At 43.9% G+C, this 21,615-nt stretch overlaps 1 protein-coding gene across 1 annotated transcript in view; it reads right to left on the bottom strand.

Annotated features, from left to right (window-relative positions):
• Positions 1–21,615, bottom strand: part of Gnptab (N-acetylglucosamine-1-phosphate transferase subunits alpha and beta) — a 68,271-nt gene that overhangs the window by 31,682 nt on the left and 14,974 nt on the right. The window contains exons 2-5 of the mRNA XM_028783074.1: positions 16,911–16,996; positions 6,003–6,122; positions 5,426–5,467; positions 3,454–3,659 (exon numbers count right to left, since the gene is read on the bottom strand). Coding sequence (XP_028638907.1) covers positions 3,454–3,659; positions 5,426–5,467; positions 6,003–6,122; positions 16,911–16,996 — 454 coding nt within the window. The remainder of the gene's footprint in view (positions 1–3,453; positions 3,660–5,425; positions 5,468–6,002; positions 6,123–16,910; positions 16,997–21,615) is intronic.

Below are 21,615 nucleotides of genomic sequence, written 5' to 3'. Positions count from 1 at the left end.
CAGGTCTTACCAAATTGCAGTTTGAGGAGATGGACAGCAACCCCGGACAAGAGCCTCAAGCATACCATAAAAACAGAGCTGAGCGGAGAAGCATCTGCTTAGTGTGCACAAGGCCTGGGAGCACTGAAGTGTTAAAGCAGTCGGGAGAAGTATTCATTCTTGTAACCTCAACATTCACAAAGCTGGTACAAGAGGACTGTCACGAGTTCAATACCAGCTTGTACACAGCGAATGCTAGGCCAGCCAGGGCCATACAGCAGGATCTGATCTCCAGAGACCACCACCATCGCCAACAACAACCCCACCCTTAAAAGCAGCAACACTAACCCCTAGGAGTGACCCTAACTTTCAAATGCATGTATCAGGTAACTCTCTCTCCACAGATACAGTAGGTGATATCCTGTTAAGAGGCCTGGTATGTGTAACATAACAACGTTCATGTAAAGCATCACCAAAGTCCCCACAATGTCCTCACGCCGCCTTCCTGCTTCTAAGAGACACGCAGGCTGAACACTCAGCATGACCTGACCCATTTAACTGAAGGACATGGATCACACAGCCATAGCCAACCTGGAAGAATGCCTGAGAGGTCTGCCATGGTTCTGGTCTCCACAAACCCCACGCCAAAGTTTTGAAAAGAAAAGGGAAGTGTCGGTGAAATGTGCAGACAAGCTGGCAGGGTTTTGTCTGTCTGTCTGAGACAGGTTTTCTCAGTGTAGCTCTGGCTGTCCTGGAACACCCTCTGTAGACCAGGCTGATCTCGAACTCACAGAGATTCACCTGCCTCTACCTCTCCAGTGCTGGGACTAAAGGCGAGCACCACCACAGCCCAGCGGGATTTCTTATCCTAGATAATAGACTAACAACTCTCCAAATTTGTGGCTGCTTACAGCAATGCATCAAATGTAGCAAAATACAGGGTTCTACAAAGGTAGAATCTATAAACGGGCACCACAGGCCAGTTCTACAAACAACCACCACAAAAGGTATTGACCAAGAGACCTAGGTTGGCTGGCCTTCAAAACGGGCCGAACGCAAACGCTCTTCACTTCCCATGAACTTCTGTTGGGGCACACTCACTCTGGCCTGGACTGTGACACTTTTTGTCCCTTCTCAGTTTATACTCACTACGCACAGCAAAGTGGTTTTGTATGGGACATGACACAATCGCTCCGATGACCTGCCATCACACTATGGGTTAAAGGCTCGGGCTTCCATGTGGGTTCCATGCTCTCCCTCAGCCCCAATCCTCCAGGCCCATCTTCTGCCTGCTTTCTCTGGTTCATCTTTAACTCACAACGGCCTCCTGCTCCTCAAACACAGCAGCCCCATTCCTGCTGTAGGATAGTGTTTGCAACAGCCATTCTACCTCTGTGATAATTCTCCAGTCAGCCCTGTTGCTGGCCCCCTTACCTTCTTCATCCTCTTCAGGAAGCCTGTCCCAATGCTCAGTTTAGGATCTTTGTCCCTTTTCCTGACTACTATGCAAAGTTCTTCTATATCTTATTTTCTAAATATGTAACTGAGGTATTTGTTAATTGCAGCTGTTCTTTTGCTACTTTGTGGCTTCTTCTTTCTTCCCTCCTTCTCCACCCTCATTCGGCTCTTTAGACCCCTAACACTAGGTAAGAGAGAAAGACTGCTGAATCTATTCTACCATGACGACTATCAAACAGCAACCAATAGCAACTCTGCTGCCCTTGCCTCTTGGGGCCCTAGCATTTATATACCCTCTGAAGAGTCCCCGGGATTCCAAATGTTATACAATCACAGGAACTAACTGCAGCTGGCAAAATCATACTTCTGTTAGAGCACGAGGCAAATCATAGTCAGCTACTGTGGACAATCTGAAGCAGCCCCACATCCCACACCTGGCATTAAAATGAAAACTTCTTCTTATCATAGCTCTATACTTTTAAAGAAACCAAAATTCTCACTACAGAGAATTAAGGACACAGCCAAGCGAAACCTGTAATACCAGGAACAGGAAGGAGTTTAAACCCGTATCTATCGGGGAGTGAATCAATGAGATCAGGATTTTCAGATTTGCCGGTTTGTGCTAGGTAGAGAACTTTACGCATAGAACAGCTCAGAGTCTATGAAGGGAATGAACAGGGGAGGAACCTAAGAACTGTTGGTAAAACAAAAGCAACTGACAGGATGAGGTTAGTTATTAGTTTATAAGGAAAGAAGCAAAGACAAAAAGTGGGGCTGGCAGGTATGACGTGGACAGAATGCTACTCTGTAAGGTGGAAAGTGCTGGTGAGCATTCATGGTACCCAAGCAATAATCCACAGCGTCTCCAGCTAGAGATGTCCAATCCACAGGAAGAGCGAGAGAACAGAGACTAGAGCTGGGACACACGTGTGGCCTTGGCAGCTCATCTCTCAGAACAGGGACACAGGAGCTTCCTGCCTCGAACTAATTCCACAGCTGCTGAGCAGACCGGGTGCCTCACAGTTCTGAGGCACTAATGCCAAGAACAGGGCCCAGCATAGTTGGGCTGTAGGGAGGATTCTCTTCCCAGCTGCAGTTAAGTAATGTTAACTTCCCATGGGGAAGAGCTGGAGTCTGGGGTCTGTATTATACTACTGTTCTACTCATGAAGGCTCAGCCTTCACGCCCTGATCACCTCCCAAAGTTCCGGTGTCCTATGCCATCAGGAGTTTGGATTTCACTGTGTGAAGTAGAAAGAAATCAAGGATTTTTTAATATAGTGTGAATGGCCTGGTATGTTCTGAATAAAGTATGTGTTCCAGTTCTTATATGGCTTTTTTTTTTTTTAAGTCTCCAGAATGACTTTGAGCCAAGAGGAGGTACTTTTGGAGTACCAGATCGAAGGTCCTCATAGGATATTTAAAACACATGGTATGATGTGTTGGCATGAAGGAAATGCTGTGCGGTCCTTTTTTGAGATGTCGGACAGTTTACAACACAATACAATAAGGGCTCTTTGACTTTTCTCTGGACATTTTTAGTTTATCATTTGTTTCATTCAGAATTTTATTATTCTGAACATCAGTGATAACATGGTTTTAAAATGCATCCAGAGAGCATGGTGGCACACACCTTTAATCTCAGCACTCAGGAGGTAGAGGCAGGTGGATCTCCTGGAGTTCAAGGTCAGTCTGGTCTATATAGTGAGTTCCAGGATAGCCAGGGCTACAAAATAGAGGGCCCCCCAGCAACAAAACCTCTAAAATTAATAATAAAAATAAAATATACAGAGAGAAATGGCTCAGCAGTTAAGAGGACTTGTTCTTCTACAGGACCTGGGCTCAGTTTCGAAGGCCCACATGGCAGAACACAACCCTCTATAGCTCCAGTTCCAGAAGATCCAACACCCTCATCTGTCTTCCAGGCATGAGGTGTACACACATACATGAAGAGAAAACACTCATACACACAAAGTAATAAATATTTCTTTTTAAAAAATAGAAAAAAAAATCTTACCGTCCTTAGTAGTATCAAAAACGACAACTGAGACATTAGTAGAAGGATTTTTTGGTTTTGCGACATTGAACATGTCGCTGGCAGCGTGGAACGATGGATAAAGAGATGGCAGGTCCTTTAGGGTGCAGTTGGCTGGCAGGGGTGGGTCCAGAACAAGCATGGGCACCTTAATGCAGTGTGTCAGCAGACACTCCAGCTGCTTCTCACTGCAGAGACAAACAACACTTTAAACACAGGAAACCTTGTGCCCACCACTGAATGAGGCGGGCACCCATAGCCTATATAAAATTATACCTTACCTAAATTAGCTAATCTCAAGAATGTAAAAAAAATTTTGTAAGTAAAATCAGCTAATCTCAAGAATGTAAAAAAAATTTTGTAAGTATGGAGTAATAAAAATAACAAGACACATTTTAGATCCCGTTTTCAAACTTCTATTAATCATAAGAGTATCAATCGGGTGTGATGTCTCCTACTTGAAGGATAAGACAAGAGGACCAATTATAAATTCTGGCCACTTTGGAACACATAGTGAAATCATGTTTCAAAAAAAAAAAAGAGACAAACTAAGTTTGCCACCAAAATTTAGTAACTAAAAAAGCCATAAGAAATTAAGTACTTCAGTATTTCCATTAAAAAATATATCTGTAGTCCATGGAAGGCTGTTGTCAGCATATTAGGAAAGAGATTCTGGATGTGACATGGTACTAGATACAATTTACCCACTCTAACTAGAACAATATGAACTACACTGGAACACTGGACACTACACTGATACAAATAACGTGTGACTCTAACGTGAGACTCTAACGTGAACATGTAGGAGACTTTTCTATCGGCTTTAAAGAAGAAATTCCTTTAAAAATTCGGTGTATAGACACACAACATGGCTAGGAAGTTCACAAAGTGGGAGCCACAACTAGTACAGTGGTGTACAAAACTGCCCAACCTCCTTAGCTCGCAATAGGAATGCAAAAGGCAGCAACTGTCACCTCGTTCAATTAGTGATGATTCGGGGTCCTAAGCACTGTAAGTCTGTCCCTCCCAAATATCTGTGGCCTCACAGTTCTTCAGGGACAGAATGTAGAAATATATACACATTATATATTTACAAGGCAAGTCTGCTTATATCAAGCCTGCCTGACACATGGAGAGGGATGAAGCAGAAAAATAATACATCGACATAGGGGTTAAAGAGCAGGAGACCTTGGGCCACAAACTATGAGTAACAGCAAGCAGTGAGCTGCGTGTAACTGTACACTCCCGCGATCCCAACACTTCAGAAGGAGGAAGAAGGGCCAGGAGTTCAAGGCTATCCTCAGCTACAGTGTGAGTGTGAAGGCCAGCCTGGGCTATATGAGACCCTGTTTCAAAACATAAAAAACAAACAAGCAGAAGACTGTTGAGAAACAGGGGTCTTGAGCATCTCCACAAAGAGCCGCCTTTAAAATCTAAGTGGGAAAGAAGCAGGAAAGACGCTTCTGCTTGTCAGGGAGCACTCTTTCAGAGACTTGTCAGAGCCAGGCATGATTGATATCAATATATTTAGCAAAAGAGATATATTTGGCTCTTGTCATTTGGCTAAATCCCCTTCCAGGTCCTTAAATATAGACAACCTGACAGCTTCCACAGATACGGTGGAATTATAAGTGTACAGATAAATCTGTCAGTAAAACTCGGGGTGTAATTAGTTTAAAGAAGCCCAGAGAACAATGCATCAGGACAGATAAATGAGTATTCTGGCTTTGCCAAAATCAAGCCAGAGTCAGCCGACCAGAACACAAACCCCGTGAATGCCCAGTCAGTCACAGAATAGAGCACTGCCAATTCTCTCTAATGGGTGCACTTAATGGGGTGTCAAAATAGCAAGGGGGGAGGCTGCACGTGAGCAGCAGCTTAAATATCTAACAGTATGTGCCCATGAGCAATACTCCAGACACTTCATCTCCTCAGAAACAGCCAACCTGCTCACCTCTTCTTTGTTGGCTCAGTTGTGTTCTTCCCGAGGATTTCCCTAGTAAAGAGCAAAGAAGGCTTGTTTTTACACATGCAGCAGCTAGTGCGGGCCCCAACTGTGGACAGGGGAGACTTGACAACGGCCACTTTCTTGGTGACCTCACTGGAACTGATGGGCCAGTGGGAAGTGTCACAAAGCTTAGGGCACGGAAAACATAAACAAATCGTGTGACATGCTCATCTCTCAGCACGGGGACACAGGGACTTCAGGCCAGGAACTAATTCCACAGCCGCTGAGCAGATAGGGATGAAATGCTATCAATAACCCTGCACCTCCAACTGCAACCAATAAAGCTCACTTTCATTTCTAAACCATGGAATGGGGCTGCCGGTCTTATACCCTGGGCCAGAGAAGTCGTTGCAGCATATGGTACAAATGACCTGCTCCTGGAGTGCACTGGTGATGCTTTTAAAGGAACAGTGGGAGTGGGGAAGCTCTTAGCAAATCTTCCAATGAGAGACATTACTCAGCTTGGCGTGGTCACCCTGCCCATCTCCCGGCCAATCGTGGGTTTCTTCTCAAAGGGACTCACCGCATGGCTTTCTGCTCTTCCTCCATGTGCTCTCGGACCTGCTGCAGCTCCTTTAGCAGTTCCAGGTCTGTGCCATTCACCCAGGTGTAAACCACGTCGATTGGCATGGGCAGACAGAGCCTAGGGCAGACACACAAGTCCTCCAGGTTAACTGCAGGACACTTCGGGGAAAGATTCTAACAGAACTTGTATTTAAGCTGGGTGGTGGTGGTGGACACCTTTGATCCCAGTGCGTGGGAAGTAGAGGTAGGCAGATCTCTGAGTGTGAGGCCGGCCTAGTCTATAGAGTGAATTCTAGGACAGCCAGGGCCACACAGAGAAACCCTGTCTTGAAAAAGCAGTAAACAAACAAAAGCAACAACAACAAAACAGCTTAAATTTACACATTATCAAAGAAAATCAATGAAAAGGCCACAGGGGTATGACATGCAAGGGGACAGAACTGTGTGCTTTCCTGGGGCTGCTGCTGGGGGGTAAAGGTGTCTATCACATACCACCTCTGTCAACTTTATTATGTTAGAAACTTCACGGAATCATCTGATCATCACGACTACCCTTAAAGAGGTTGATATCTTTCCTTTATATAGATTATTTTCAGGGCTAGCAAGATGGCTTGGTGAATTCAGAGTGCTTGCTGAACAAACCTAAGACCTGAGTTTGATCCCTGGAAAGGTAAGGAAAAGAGTTATCCTCTGACCTCCACACATGCACCATGGCACGCCACCCCACCATCATGCAGACACGATGATGGTGACAATGATGATGGTGACAATGATGAAGACTAACGGGGAGCTCCTTAGAGCTTGGAGCTCCAGGTGAGCAGGGAGTGGTGATGACAGCCATGCAACACAGCGACTGCACGGGACGCTGCTTTTAACCATAGGCTGTGAAACTGGTGAAAATGCCAGTGTCTGTGCTATGGTTTTGCTAAAAGAACATGTCAAGCAGGGTGAGAATAAAGATTTTCTGGGAGGGTGGTAGTTTTAGAACTCAGTTTAGATTAGTTAATCTATAGATAATCCTCATATACACCACAAATACAGGATTGGCAAGGATCAAAGGCTAAACCCGTGGTGGCCTTGGTGGGGACAGAGTGACAAGGTTCCTGCCCCTGGGACAGGGCCCCTGGTGTGAACCTCCATAAGTGGCGATGCCTGCTGTAGGCACAAGGCTTGTTCGTATAATGTACATATTTCACATTCCTCCAAGGATTGTCCTTCCTGTTAATGTAAATGACTCCAGGATAATCTGAGATAGCACAAATCCAGATGAAGGCGTGGCTAATGTCTGCAAAATGGTAAATGCTGGGACCTTCAGGACAGCCCTTAAGGCTATGGGAAAGAACACTAGATACCTGATATAATTTCTCAACTATGCAAAATATAAGGATGCAATATGAGTTTTGAGGGGAGATCTAAAGGAACAAAGGCAGCTGCACTACAAGCCAGCTCGTCAGAAAAATACAAAAGCAGGCAGAGTTCAAGGTCAGCCTGAGACAAGGCAAGGGTAAACCTAGGTGTGGCAGAAATGGTAATTTCAGGGCCAGGTCCCACCCAACTACCAAACCTTCCGTGTTTAACATAGGCAGACAGATCTCTGAATTCTTTTGCAATATTAAGAAAAAAAAAATGGGCTGGGCGGTAGTGGCGCACGCCTTTAATCCCAGCACTTGGGAGGCAGAGGCAGGCGGATTTCCGAGTTCGAGGCCAGCCTGGTCTACAGAGTGAGTTCCAGGACAGCCCGGGCTATACAGAGAAGCCCTGGCTCGAAAACAAACAAACAAACAAACAAACAAAACAAAAAAAAGAAAAAAAGAAAAAAGAAAAAAAATGTATGTTTCCTGTCTCTTAAGAATTGGAGTAGCCGGGCAGTGGTGGCGCACGCCTTTAATCCCAGCACTTGAGAGGCAGAGGCAGGCAGATTTCTGAGTTCAAGGCTAGCCTGGTCTACAGAGTGAGTTCCAGGACAGCCAGAGCTATACAGAGAAACCCTGTCTCGAAAAACCAAAAAGAATTGGAGTAAATGACAGATTGATATGTAAATTCAAGACTGGACTGGTGTTTTGCAAGAGATGAGCTATCCAGAGAATTTATTAGGATAAAAAGAGAACTACTTGGAGAACACACACACACACACACACACACACACACACACACACACACACACAGAGAGAGAACATGAACAGAGAGACCTAGTAGAGTAGTAAGAAAGCAGAATATAGACAGTGGAAATCTCCAGAGACAAAGCAGAACACAGAGAGAAACAGACTGGAAAAGCTGCATCAAACAGAACATAGGTCATTAGGCTGGATCCACGATTCAACTTTGAGTCATTCTCTTCGACACTCCCAGACACCCCTACTCCCAGAACCCCTCTCCATGCCAATGCTGATCCTTGGAAATCAAATGCAGCCAAGTATAAAAAGATAATAAAAAAAATACAGAAAGGTAATCAGAAGTTTAAAGAACAAAACATAGTGAAGTTATCTAACAGCCCAAGTGAAGACTTGGCCTAAGTAATGCCACCGCCCTCTGTGTCCCATAGACATTCCAAGCCCAACCCTTCTCTTCCTTTGTCCCAGAGCCCTTGACATCTAATATGTCAAATGACTAACCTGCTACCTCTTCTACTAGCTACATATCTCCTTCCTGTGCATATAAGTAAGTACCAAAAAGGCAGGAGACCTTCCTGCTTGCTTCCCAAAGCATCCAAGGTAGTATAGCACCTGGCACAGAAGCAGCCAGTGTCTGCTGAAAAGCCCATGGCATGAGGCATGACGGTGTTTCCCCCAACCACTTGTTTTTAAATCATCTGCAAAAAAAGAATGTGGCTCAGCCTTGCCTTACTGTTTCAGTTCAGGTTTATCCCACCAAAAGAAGATTTCTTCTTTAGTTCACTGACTTAACAAGACAAAGCAGAAACAACCAGAAAAAAACAAACCTAAAAACCAAACAAACAACCTCACACTCTGATCTACATATCTGTTTGGGTGTTACAAACTTCATATCTATTTGGGTGTTGACATTTTAGATGGTTCTTTCCTTTTTCCAAATAAATGAACTGGGTTTTTTGTTTTGTTTCTTTGTTTGTTTGTTATATGGCCAACTTCCAAAGCTGGACCTCTGTGATACTTAATTCTGATATCAGGTTGATATCAGAGGTGCCCAGGGCGACAGGGAGCCACAGGCTTAGGTGTGCTTATGAAGGCATTTCAGGGGAGGATTAACTGGGGGAAGGGAACACCCTGGATCTGGGCAGTGCAAGCTCCACTGGCTTGGGTACTGGACTGAATAAGAAGGGGCAACAGAGAAAACTGGCTGAGCGCTGGATTTCCCGCCTTTGCTTCCGTATCCACCAACCTGCTCCACCTGCCCTGCCTGCAAAGCCTCGTGATACCAAGCCTCCCCCACTGTGAATCAGCAGCCAAGATAAACCTTCCTGGCTCTGTCAGGTATCTGGTCACAGCAATGAGGAAATGCACGCCTCATTTGCCCCCTTACAGCCTGGGCACAGGATTAGGCTTTTGGCTGTAAAATATATATATATATATTTTCCATTACAGATTAATCACTTCATGGGAAAATTGTCAAAGTGACCATCACCTTTTGCTTGAAAGATGTGAGCAAGCAATTGGCAGCACCTACCTGTAATTATAAAAGCCTCAAGAGGCCCAAGAGAGGATGATCTTGAGTCAGCCTGGGTTATGCCAAAACCCTGCCCCCACCCCACCCCCAAAAGAAATGTGGCACTTATATTCTAGCTAAATAAAAACTAAACAGATATGAAGTCAGAGATGTTAAACATCACGGGGAAAATATAGAAAGGCTGTCTGTGTAAGGACTATTTTTAGATAGAGACATTAGAGATGGCCTTACTGGGAAACAGTCTGGGGCAGGAATGTAGCCCACTGGTAGAGTGTTTTCTCAGTATACATGAGGACTATGCAACTTCGGCACAGTGCTGAGACTATGGCATTGTAGAAAACAGTGTAAAGCGTGGAATGAGCCAGTTTGGAAGCTGGAGGAAGAAACATACTGGGAAAAGGTATTTTCCAAGAATTATCCAAGAAACTAGGGAAGACCAAGCAATAGGATGAGCCTGACTAGAAACAGAGACCAGAGAGGTAACAAGGTCCTGATGCTTTGTCAGGAAAATGAGGATGCGTATGTGCCATAGCTGAGTGTGACCCCAGCAGTCTGGGTGTCACAATCTGTTGTTCTTGGGACATCCTGGCTGCTCACCCTCACCGAGTACGGCTAGGAATTCATCCTTTCTCTCAGTAATCCTTTAACCACATCTTCTTTCTCCATCCACTTTCCCTCTTCAGCCCTGTTCTCTTCCAGTATGCATCTTCCCCAGCACTTTATACCTGAAGGGATTCTTGTACACTTAATACCTCCACTGCCTCCACCACCACCGCCGCCGCCCGCCGCTGCCACACATGTGTATCCTCCACGAGCGAGCCAGCACCCTCGGCAGAAGTGGAACTGCGCATCTGCGGCCTGCCTTCCTAGTCACTTACCTTCTCTCTTGCTCCTCCAGGCTCTCTCTCTCTCCACTATAACAGTATCAGAAACATCTCCTCTAGGTGTTCCCTGCACACTCCTTGGTGGGCCTCACACAATAGCCGGCGGCCACACAGAGGACTTATAAACAGGCTGCTGCTCCCTGTCAGGTCCTAACTGCGAGGGTCCAAGATGGCCTCAGAATGAATGGTCTTCTCAAAGATGTTCTGGGCTAATGCTGTTGCTGCCCATCTGGGCGGCCACACTTGGAGATCGTCTGACTTCTATGAGCTGTGCTCCATCTGCCCTACTGTACCTCCCATCCTCTAGGTGAGAGTGATGAACTCCTCTTGGTCACCACTATTGGCCTGAGGTCTACAACAGTGCCTCGTTTGAGTGGGTTAATATGTACCAGTTAGATAAATAACTATATTCTCATTACAATTTTATTATTATCATTATTAATGTTTTGGGTGTATTTGCCTGCGTGTATATCTGTGTACCCTCTATGTGCTTGGTGCCTGCAGAGGCCAGAAAAGGATATTGGATCCCCTGGAACCAAAGTCATAGACGATTGTGTGCTGCCATTTGTGTGCTGGAAATCAAACCCCAGTCTCCTGGAGGAGCAATCGGTGTTCTCATTAATATCTGTCTGATCCCCCATATACCCACACACAACTTATTCAAGGTCACTCCAACTCGAATCCTCCCAAATGTCTTCATTGTGGTGTGTGTTTTGTGTTTGTGTGGGTGCTTGTTTCTATGTGGTAGAGAGGGCACACACTCATGTGTGCTGGGCAGAGAACAACCTTGAGGAGTCAGTTTCTCACACCAGTCATTAGGTTTGTGTGTCAAGCATTTAGACTCACATGCTAAAAATGTAAAAAACAAAAAAACCAAGCAAATAAAACAAAAACAAAAACAAAAACCAACTACCCCACCAAAACCCTGCTTGATTCAATAAATATACTTTTCAGTGGAAAGGTGGAAAGGAAGGAAAAAAGAATACATATTCTGAAGTTTTCCTGGTAATGACTCATTCAGAATGGATTTTATTAGAATCAGGAGATATCGGTAAATGTTCAACTGAGGAAAACAACTAAAGTTAGTAAGTCATTTACACTCTGGCTCTTCTGATGAGCCTGTTATCACATGTGTAACTCACGGGTTAAATTAAAAACCCGCCAGAGACCACATGACTGGCTCCCGGCCATGAGTCAGTTGTTTTTCTATCAAGCATGGCAGAGATGAGTCTGAGCCTTTAGTTATAACCACTAGACCACGCTCTGGGTTTCCAGTGGAGAAGGAAGCCTGTGACTCAGGATCAAAGGGATGGTGATGAATATGTGATACAATTGTTTTCAAATCACTACATAAAAGTAACGAAGTCACTTCCCAGACCCTCAGACCTGAAGTAGAAAAAAAAAAGCTTAAAACGGTTTTATACTCATGCTTTACACTTGATGAAAGAGCACTGGAAGGAATGTCTGCCTTGAAATCAGGAGCAATGGATGATTTATGTATTAGCAAGAAGCGAACACACAGACTGGGATTTCCTTCTCATTCAGAGCAAATGGCACTAATAAGAACTGTACTGTAGCGGGGTGGGTGGGAGCAGCACAAGCCTTTGATTCTACAACTTGGGAGACAGAGGCAGGCAGATCTCTAGATCAAGTTCCAAGACAGCCAGGGCTACACAAAGAAACCCTGTCTCAAAAACAAAACAAAACAAAACAAATTAGCAAAAGAATGAAAGCTTTCAATAAAGATTACAGTACGTAGTGCAACCTAAAAATGGAAGAAACATTATTCATAAAATTTTAGCCTGCAAACCCAGCCCTTGGGAGTTTGAGGCAGGAAATATAAATGTGACTGGGATACATATTGAGACCAATATTTAAAAAGAAAGATCTTTAGTGAGTTGGGTGTAGGTGCACATCTTCAATCCGAGCACTCAGGAGCTAGGACAGGCAGATCTATGAGTGTGAGGCTGGCCTGGTCTACACAGCAAGTTCCAAGCTATGGAATGAGATCCTGTCTCAAACAAAACAGAAAATTCTTTAGAAAGCAAACAAGGGCATTGGGTGAAAACCACTGAACTTGGGCTCAGAAGCCTTGAGCAAGCACCGTTCTCCGGGAGGGCCTGGTTAACTCCTAGCACCCATATCACATGGCTCATGACCGCCTTCAATTCCAGTGCCAGGGAATCCAATGCCCTTCTTTGGCCTCTGTGGACACTGTAGCCACATACACAACCCCCAACACCACCACATATACACCTAACTTAAGATTAAGACAAATAATTTATTTTTCAAAAACTTACGGAATTCCAAAATCTGTATTTCCTAACAACTTAGCTTTCTTCTCTAAAAAGTCTGGCATTTCTTCAAAGCAGAGACTTACTGTGCATCACCAACATGGAGCACACAGTAAGGTACACAGTAGGTGCTCTATAAATGTGTGACTTGGGGAGGATCACTTTGGAGCTTTTTGTGGGGGTGGGGGTGGGGTGGGAGAATGAACTTGTCAAAGGGCAAGACAGAGAAACACGGAAGTGATGGGAGTGACACGTCCTGATGAATCCTTTCCTGAAGAACCAGTCACCAGGCATTCAGCCTCAGGACCATTAGGAAACTGGTTAGAAACTCAATTCTCAGAGACAGTCTAAGACTCAGAAGCTCTAGGATGGGAAAAACCTATGCTTTGCTCACATGGTCCTAGCATGCAAAATTTAACAACCACTGTAGCTAGGGGGATGTTTCTTACCCTTACACGGGTCTGCTAGCCTCAACACTGAAAACCATCAAGGCCCACAGAGCTTTACCTATAGGTTGTAGCTATTCATGTTTTCCATATTTGCAATGGAACAAGACAGCTTAAAGCTATGAACTTCCTTACATGCTAATGGTTATAACTTTTGTCATGAAAACCATGATTTTCTTGTGTGTGTGTGTGTGTATGTGTGAAAATGATTGCTCTGCCAGGACAAGGGTTTGAGCCTTGAATGAAACTATTATTGTCTTGTGTATGTGTGGAGGAGGTATGTGGACACACAGGCCGGAAAACACTCTCCAGGGTCATTCAATTCCTCAGGTGACAAAGTGTCTCACTGGCCTAGAGCCTAGCAAATAGGTTGGGCAGGCTGCCAGCCAGCATCTGCTCATCTCCGCTTCCCCAGCACCGAGATTACAAGTGTGCACCTGGCTATTTTGACCCGGGTTCTGGGGATCAGTTTGGGGGTTGATTACTTGCAAACACTTTACCAATGGATCCATCTGTGAAACCCAGAAGTTGTATTTTCTAGGAAATACTGTCAAAATTTAGAGAGAGGCATTTCTGGGATTCCTGAAATTTTCTGTTCCGGTTAACAGAAGTAAGCTAGCTAGCATCTTATAGCTTCCAGTTTCAGTCTATTTACATACGATGCTTTAGTTAGACAACCAAAAGAAAAAGAGTTTTGGAGAAAATTCCTGTTCACACAGGCATGAAGAAGGACATCTCTTAATAATTAATAGCCTTTTCAGACACTAGTTTATACTTTGACACCAAAACCCAAATCAGCCATAGCAACTTAAGGGTTAGCTGCTGTGTGGAATCTGAAAACCCACTGGCCTTTCTTGCATGTTGAACAGTTCAATTATTAATGCAAGATTCTGTAACACCACACACTGGAAACTAATAGCTTAAACAGTCATGTAGCTCTGCCAAATGTTGATACATTTTATCAATCGCCTTACATAATATTAACAAATGTGATTTCAGAGATGAGACTAAACCTAATCACAAAAACTGTTAGTGTCTCCCTATTGGTACTATAAACCTGAAAATACGAATGTTATCACTACTAACAAATGCTATTGCTTCCTTTCCTTGAAATGACAAGATCACCTGGTTCATTGACAAATAAAAACAAAATCAGCTAAGTCCGAGTCACTGTACTATTGTCTGCTCTATAAAATAACAAGAGTTACCATGAAAAAGATGGCTAGTTCAACTTGTGACTCAGCGCCCAAGGGCGTTGACTTAATTAAGCAATCAACATCATCTAGAACAGTGCTTCTTAATCTTCCTAATGCTGCAACCCTTTGATGCAGTTTCTCATGTGGCTGTGACTCCTAACCATAAAATTACTTCATTACCACATCCTAACTGTAATTTTGCTACTGTTATGAATCAAGTTGCAAATATCTGATACGCAGGTTATCTGATAGTCAACCCCCAAAATGGTTGTGACCCACAGGTTGAGAACCACTGATCTAGGGAATGAAAAAGGCCTGTGTGTACTCAAGGGTCAACATAAAATCAGGCTAATAACTGCTCTGCTTCATCATGAGCCTTTATATATATAGAACCACCCTATTCTGTTCCCTTTCAGCAATGCAGTGGTAAAATATTAGGGTGTGGGCAATTTTACACACTTGTTTTTATACCATTCACTAATGCATTCAGTTTTTAAAAAACAAGCATATAGTTTTTTTTTTCTTTTCTTTTTTAAGATTTATTTATTTATTATATATGAATACACTGTAGCTGTCTTCAGACACACCAGAAACACCAGAAGAGGGCATCAGATCTCATTACAGATGGTTGTGAGCCACCATGTGGTTGCTGGGATTTGAACTCAGGACCTCTGGAAGTGCAGTCAGCGCTCTTAACCACTGAGCCATCTCTCCAGCCCAAGCATATAGTTTTTAAAAAGCAAATAACATACAAACATTTGTTATAGAGAGATCTTTTTTGGAGGCCTGGGTATCTTTGAAAACTGCTGCTTTACAGATCCTAAGGGATGGGTGTTTTTTCCCTACTTTGATTACATGTTCTGTCCCCTACTACTGTTACAACAGACACACACATCTCTGTGTCTAGAACCTTGTAAAGCTGAGAGGGTTACTCTCTGTGGAAGGGATGTCATTTACCCTTAGTGTCCACTAACGACCACAGCAAATCCTGAGAGCGTGGGCCGGAGAGATGGCTCAGTGGTTAAGCGCACTTACTGCTCCTGTAGAAGATCTGGGTTCAGTTCCCAGCACCCGAATCAGGCAGCTCTCAACCACCTCAAACTACATCTTGGCCTGAACAGGGAAAGACCCAGACACTGAGGCTACTGGTCCCTCACAGACGCAGCTAGGTGGGACGACCAAACGTACAAGTTCCAGCCTAGCAGTTACTATGGGCATGTACGATTGACAGTGACAGCCTAGTGCTCCCAACTGGTTGAGAACTGGCTACCAAGTTTCCGTACCCTGTACCTCACAGAACTTGAGGCGTAAACTGAGTCCTCGCAACTTAGTCTATTCAACACTGCAAGGCAAGATTAATTTTTGAACACTGAGATTTTTTTTTTACTTAAAAATAGGATGAACTAAAAGTTTGTTTCCAGTGGGTGCATATATTCTAAAATATATGAACTGCCAAGTTCTAAGAACAAAATCGTATCTCTGTTAAAAAGTCTACATGGAAAAATGAGTGCTTGGAACCATCTGATTGTAGAGAGTTGGAATGTTGCAGATCTGGAGCCACATCCTCTTGGGTTATTTGTAATATTCTTAATAGCCATCTGGTGCTTACCTCTGTGTCAGATCTAAGATCTATTTAAAATGTAAGACATATTTAAAATGTATTAACAGATCATTAGTTTCCATCAGTCCAAAAGCCAGGAATAGATTCCATCATCAGAAGCCTAGGCAGAGATCCCCAAATTTGCTGTAACCCACTATGGTGGTCTGATTAGATATGGCCCCCATAGACACACACGTCTGAATGTTTGGCACATAGGGAGTGGCACTATTAGGAGGTGTGGCTTTGTTGGAGTGGGTGTGGCTTGTTGGAAGAAGCAAGTCACTGTGGAGGTGGACTTTGAGGTCTTACATATGCTCAAGCTACACCAGTGTGGCACACAGTCTCTTTCTACTTCCTGAGGATCAAGATGGAGAACTCTCAGCTCCTTCTCCAGCACCATGTCTGCCTGGATGCTGCCATCCTTCCTGCCATGATGATAACAGGCTGAACCTCTGAAACTGTAAGCCAGTCCTAATTAAATATTTGCTTTTATAAGAGTTGCCATGGTCATGGTGTCTCTTCATAGCAATAAAACCCTAACTAAGACACCCACTTACCTGATGTTTTTGAAAAATACTTCTATGACTTTCTTTTGCTACATAACTATAAAAACCTCACGAGCCATTTCCACATAGGAGCATACAACTTGACACATTTAGAATCCATGCACCTGGCTACTTGTATTTGCCTTAAAAGTAAACAATTTTTCCTGAGAGGTGAGAGGTATGTTTTGTGTTGCCATGAACGACCTGGAAAGCTCTCTTTAAGTAACCACCATATTTAATACATGCCTTAGTATTTAAATTCAAATAACAGATGCTCTATAAGATCACTCCCATCTTACCGATTCTGAAAAGATTTCCCAGCAATGTTGTCTCTGTAGGAATCAAATAAAACATGGTATTGATCGCGGCTCCATTCCAGAACCACCTATAAGAAAAAGAAAAATACCAACACTTTCTGTGCATCAAAAACTAACAGTTCAACACAAAAGTCCACTTTAAGTTATGAACAGCTGATAAAGGAGCAGACGGAGTGATCCAAGGCAGCAACCACTCCACGTGTGCCCCACACCCGACACCCTGCTCAGGCCATCTACAACCATGGCTCGGCCATCTGAGAAGACGTAGGGTCTCACTGGCCTTAGATTGAGGTCTGGAAATATAAAAACGTTTAGAAGGAAGTGATGTCTGCATGGGGTCTGGAAGGAGGACAAGAAAGACAGTGTCAGCTAGCTGGAAGAATGTTTGAGGCAGGTTGCAACTGTGTAGTTGGGTTTTTCTTCTTCCTTTTGTTTTTGTTTTTGTTTTTGTTTTTTAAATGTGCATTGGTTGCCGGGCGGTGGTGGCGCACGCCTTTAGTCCCAGCACTTGGGAGGCAGAGGCAGGCGGATTTCTGAGTTTGAGAGTTCGAGGCTAGCCTGGTCTACAGAGTGAGTTCCAGGACAGCCAGGGCTACACAGAGAAACCCTGTCTCGAAAAAAACAAAACAAAACAAAACAAAAAAAAAATGTGTATTGGTGCTTTGCCTACATGTCTATCTGTGTGAGGGTGTCGGAACTCCAGGGGTGCTGGCAACTGAACCCAGATCCTCTGGAAGAGCAGCTAGTGCTCTTAACCACTGGAACATCTTTCCAGCCCCACATGGTTGGCTTTTTTCAAGCAGAGAGTAGGTAGATGCCAGGAAAGAATTGAAGCTAGGACAGGAAGCTGAGCCCTGACTATGGCCTGCCCTGTCGCACATAGGTTAACAGAAGTTCTGGAGGACAGCCTTCGGACCCCCTAATGTCTGGAAGGAACAGAGCTCATAGGAACAGCAACAGCAGGACAAGAAAACAACACCACCTGAAAGAGGATGACCTTACTACGAGGCTTCCACTGATGGCCTTGCTACAGAAGCTCCAAAGCCACATCTGTCCACAGGCCTCATCTTCTCCATTCCTGAGCACTGAGGAAGTGTCCTTCTTCCTAGCAAATGCCCTACCTCTGTATAACTTGCTCTAGGCCTCAACAACATGGCCTCACGAACCTCATGGCCTTTCCTCCTTTCTTTTTTCCTCTTGGTAGATAAGCATGTTTTAGGTCTTTAGAAAGCCTTTCCCTTTCCAGCTGATCATTCTATCAGAAATCCTCTATAGCTTTCAAAGTCATCTGTACACTTCTGAAACTTTCAGCCCACTCCACCACCTCTGCCCTCGCCCTACCTCAATGGCTTACCAAGGCTCTATGCTGTCAAGTACAGTGACATTTGCTGGCTCTCTACCTTAATTCTTAAGGGACCAGTCCCTCTTTCTAGAAGCATGTCCCCTCCCCCGATATTACTCTGGTGGCTTCCCTACCACACGCCTTCTAGCTTCGTGCCCCTTCTCTGCCAAGGTAGGATGGCTGTTCAAGGATATGAGGCTGCAGTAGTCCTGGCAGGATCCAGGACCCAGCTATCATCACAGTGATGCAGTTAGATATGCATACAACTGTCCTCCAGCCGGACTTCAAATTCCTGGAGAAGTAAAGTGTTCTGTCTCTGATACCACACAGAACCAAACTCGTAGCTATAAAATGTCATCTACACTGTGAAATACAGGTATGCCAACTTACAATAGTATAAACTACATGAATATCAATTTATTGAGTACAGACATAGCAAGTCATCTGAGAAACAAACCACAAAGTTAAGTGAGGAAAATTGTTCTTGGCTATCAGGTTGTCCAGAAGATGCAGGAGATGGAAGAGAGAGTGTATGACCTCACCAAGTGTCATGTTCAGCTGATGTTGCTTTATGTTCCTTCCACGTGCCTGCTCCCACCAGAAAAACCAACCTCACCAAGTCCAGAGTGCTTTGACATACTAGAAAAACAGTTCCTTATCTCCTGGTTCAATCCAAATGTCCCATCCTTTGCTCCAGCAACTTTTATCTTTTATCTTGACTGTCGACTGTAAAATCAGACACCCACTGTCCGTAGCCCTACCCCATGCCTGGGTGTTCGCTTTGCTGTTTTCATTTTATTTATTTATTTATTTATTTATTTATTTATTTATTGTTTTTCGAGACAGGGTTTCTCTGTGTAGCCCTGGCTGTCCTGGAACTCACTCTGTAGACCAGGCTGGCCTTGAACTCAGAAATCCGCCTGCCTCTGCCTCCTAAGTGCACTTTGCTGTTTTCATCTGAATATTTCTTTTCTTTATTTCTGCCTGCATGTATGTCTTTACACCTCATGTAGGTAGCGCCTGTGAAGGTCAGAAAAGGGCATCAGCTCCCTTGGACCTGGAGCTACACAGTTGTGAATTGCCACATAGGTGCTGGGAATCGAACCTAGGATCCCTGGAAGAACAACCAGTACTCTTAAATGTTGAGCCACCTCTCCAGCCTTGGCTTGGATTGTCCTTATACGCTTTTTCTCCCATTAGCCAGGAATACTAGACCCCTTATTAAACAGAGCATGGCTTCTGGAACCTTCATTATGGTAGTAATGGCAAGATACTTAAAGGATTATATGGCACTAACACCAATTTAAAATGTATATGGAAATTAATGTCACTTTTTACATATGAAATGCTACGTTGTCACTTGAAGCTTTTCCTCCAGATGCTACTCTCTAAACCAACTGCCAAACCAGTGGTTCTCAACCTGTTGGTCTCAACAGGGGCCATGGCCTCTGGGGCCATGTATCAGATATCCTGCATAAAAGATATTTACATTATGATTCATAACTGTAGCAAAACTACAGTTATGGAGTATAAATGGAATAATTTTATGGTTGGGAGTCACCACAACATGAGGAACTATATTAAAGGGTCACAGTGTTAGGAAGGTTGAGAACCACTGTTCTAAACCATTTTCCTCAGAATATGGTTTGTTGCTAAACAAACAAACCCCACCGATAAGGATGGTTTGTTGGTAAAACCTGAGACTAGATAAACTATAATACTTTTTATGAAAATGATTTCTGACATACCATACAGGGGTTAGTTTTAAAAATAAATACCATTTGAAGAAAGCTTCTTAGGTAAAAATGTCTCTCTTGTCTCTGCCTGCCTTTCTCTCTCTTTCTCTCTCTTTCTCTCCTCCCTCTGTGTGTGTGTATGCATGCATGAAAGTGTGTGGATGTCAAAGAGATCTTCCTCATTTTCTGACTCATTTTTCATTTTTTGAGGCAGGGTCTCTCATTAAGCATGGAGCTCACCGATTCTGCTAGGCTGGATGGCTACCCAGCTCTGGGATCCCGCCTGTCCCACCCCTCTCTCCAGGACTACGACTGGAGAACCACGTATCTGCACTCATTTTTACTGTGAGTGTTAATGAAAAGAATCCAGGCTCTCATGCTTGCAGAGAGGGCCCTTTACTGAGCTGTCTCTCTACCTCTGATTTTTCCTCCAGGCCCCTCCCACCTCCCTCCTCAGCCATAGGATGGAGCTTGGGTCGCCTGGCTCTAGCTTTGCTGAGGCTGCTCCCTGAGACTTACTTGCAGTTGGCTTGTTAAATTTACATTTATCAGTGCAATCATTCAGCAATTCTAAAACTAATGTTTACCTAACACACTAGACATCCAGTGACCCAGAACTATTTCCCTGAGATGGCTATAAATGCCTACAATTACATAAAAAGTGCATTTTTTTTTTTTTTTTTACTTAGCCCTTATCATTACTAAAATTCTCAGGTGAAGTAGAGGCCTGCTTCTGCAAGTCATCCTCTGATTTCCACATGCATGCCATCACACGCTTGCATGTACACACATGTACACAGTGCTAGGGGACTTTTAGGAACATTGCTAAACAGGAAGCTGGGGGTGTTGAAGAGATGCCCCAGCAGCTAAGAGAGCACACTATTCTTGCAGAGGAGTGGATTTTGGTTCCCAGCGCCCACATCATTGGTCAGGTTAGACCCTCCTGTGTAACTCCAATTTTAGGAAATTGCATACCTCTGGCATCAACCGGCAACTAACTACGCTTACCTGTAACACACCTAGACACATACGGACACATACACACGTAGTTAAAAATATAGAGGAGGAGGAGGAAGGTCTAGAAAGATGGCTCAATGGTTAACAGCCCTTGTTATTCCTGAAAAGAACCTGAGGTTCAGTTCTCAGTCCCTGCCATGGCAATTCAAATTGTCTGTAACTCCGGTTTCAGGGAAATCAGTACCCTCTTCTGGCTTCCTTGGCATTATGCATACACATGATACACAGATACACATGCAGGCAAAACACTCTTGTAAGAGTGTTTATACGAAAGAGTATTTTAAGTGTATATAAAATAAAGATAGTAGTTTTTTTTTAAATGAAAAAAGAGGCGAGTTGGGTCTGGGATATAGCTCAGGGGCAGACTGTGTGCATGATATGTATAGAATCCTATATTTATCCCCCCAGTACAAACACCCAAAGATTAATAGTCAGAAGATATGTACTTGAACCTGATACCTATCAGTCATAGGACACTTTCTCTCTATATAATAACATTAATGCCACCTGCCTTACAAAACTGTACAACAATATTTACAGGTAAACTGTTTCTAGGACTCTTAAATGGCACTTACAATACTAATTTAACTGT

This window comes from Grammomys surdaster, unplaced genomic scaffold (assembly GCF_004785775.1).
Source record: "Grammomys surdaster isolate TR1022 unplaced genomic scaffold, NIH_TR_1.0 958, whole genome shotgun sequence".
Taxonomy (NCBI): domain Eukaryota; kingdom Metazoa; phylum Chordata; class Mammalia; order Rodentia; family Muridae; genus Grammomys; species Grammomys surdaster.
This window is presented reverse-complemented; position numbering and strand designations above follow the sequence as displayed.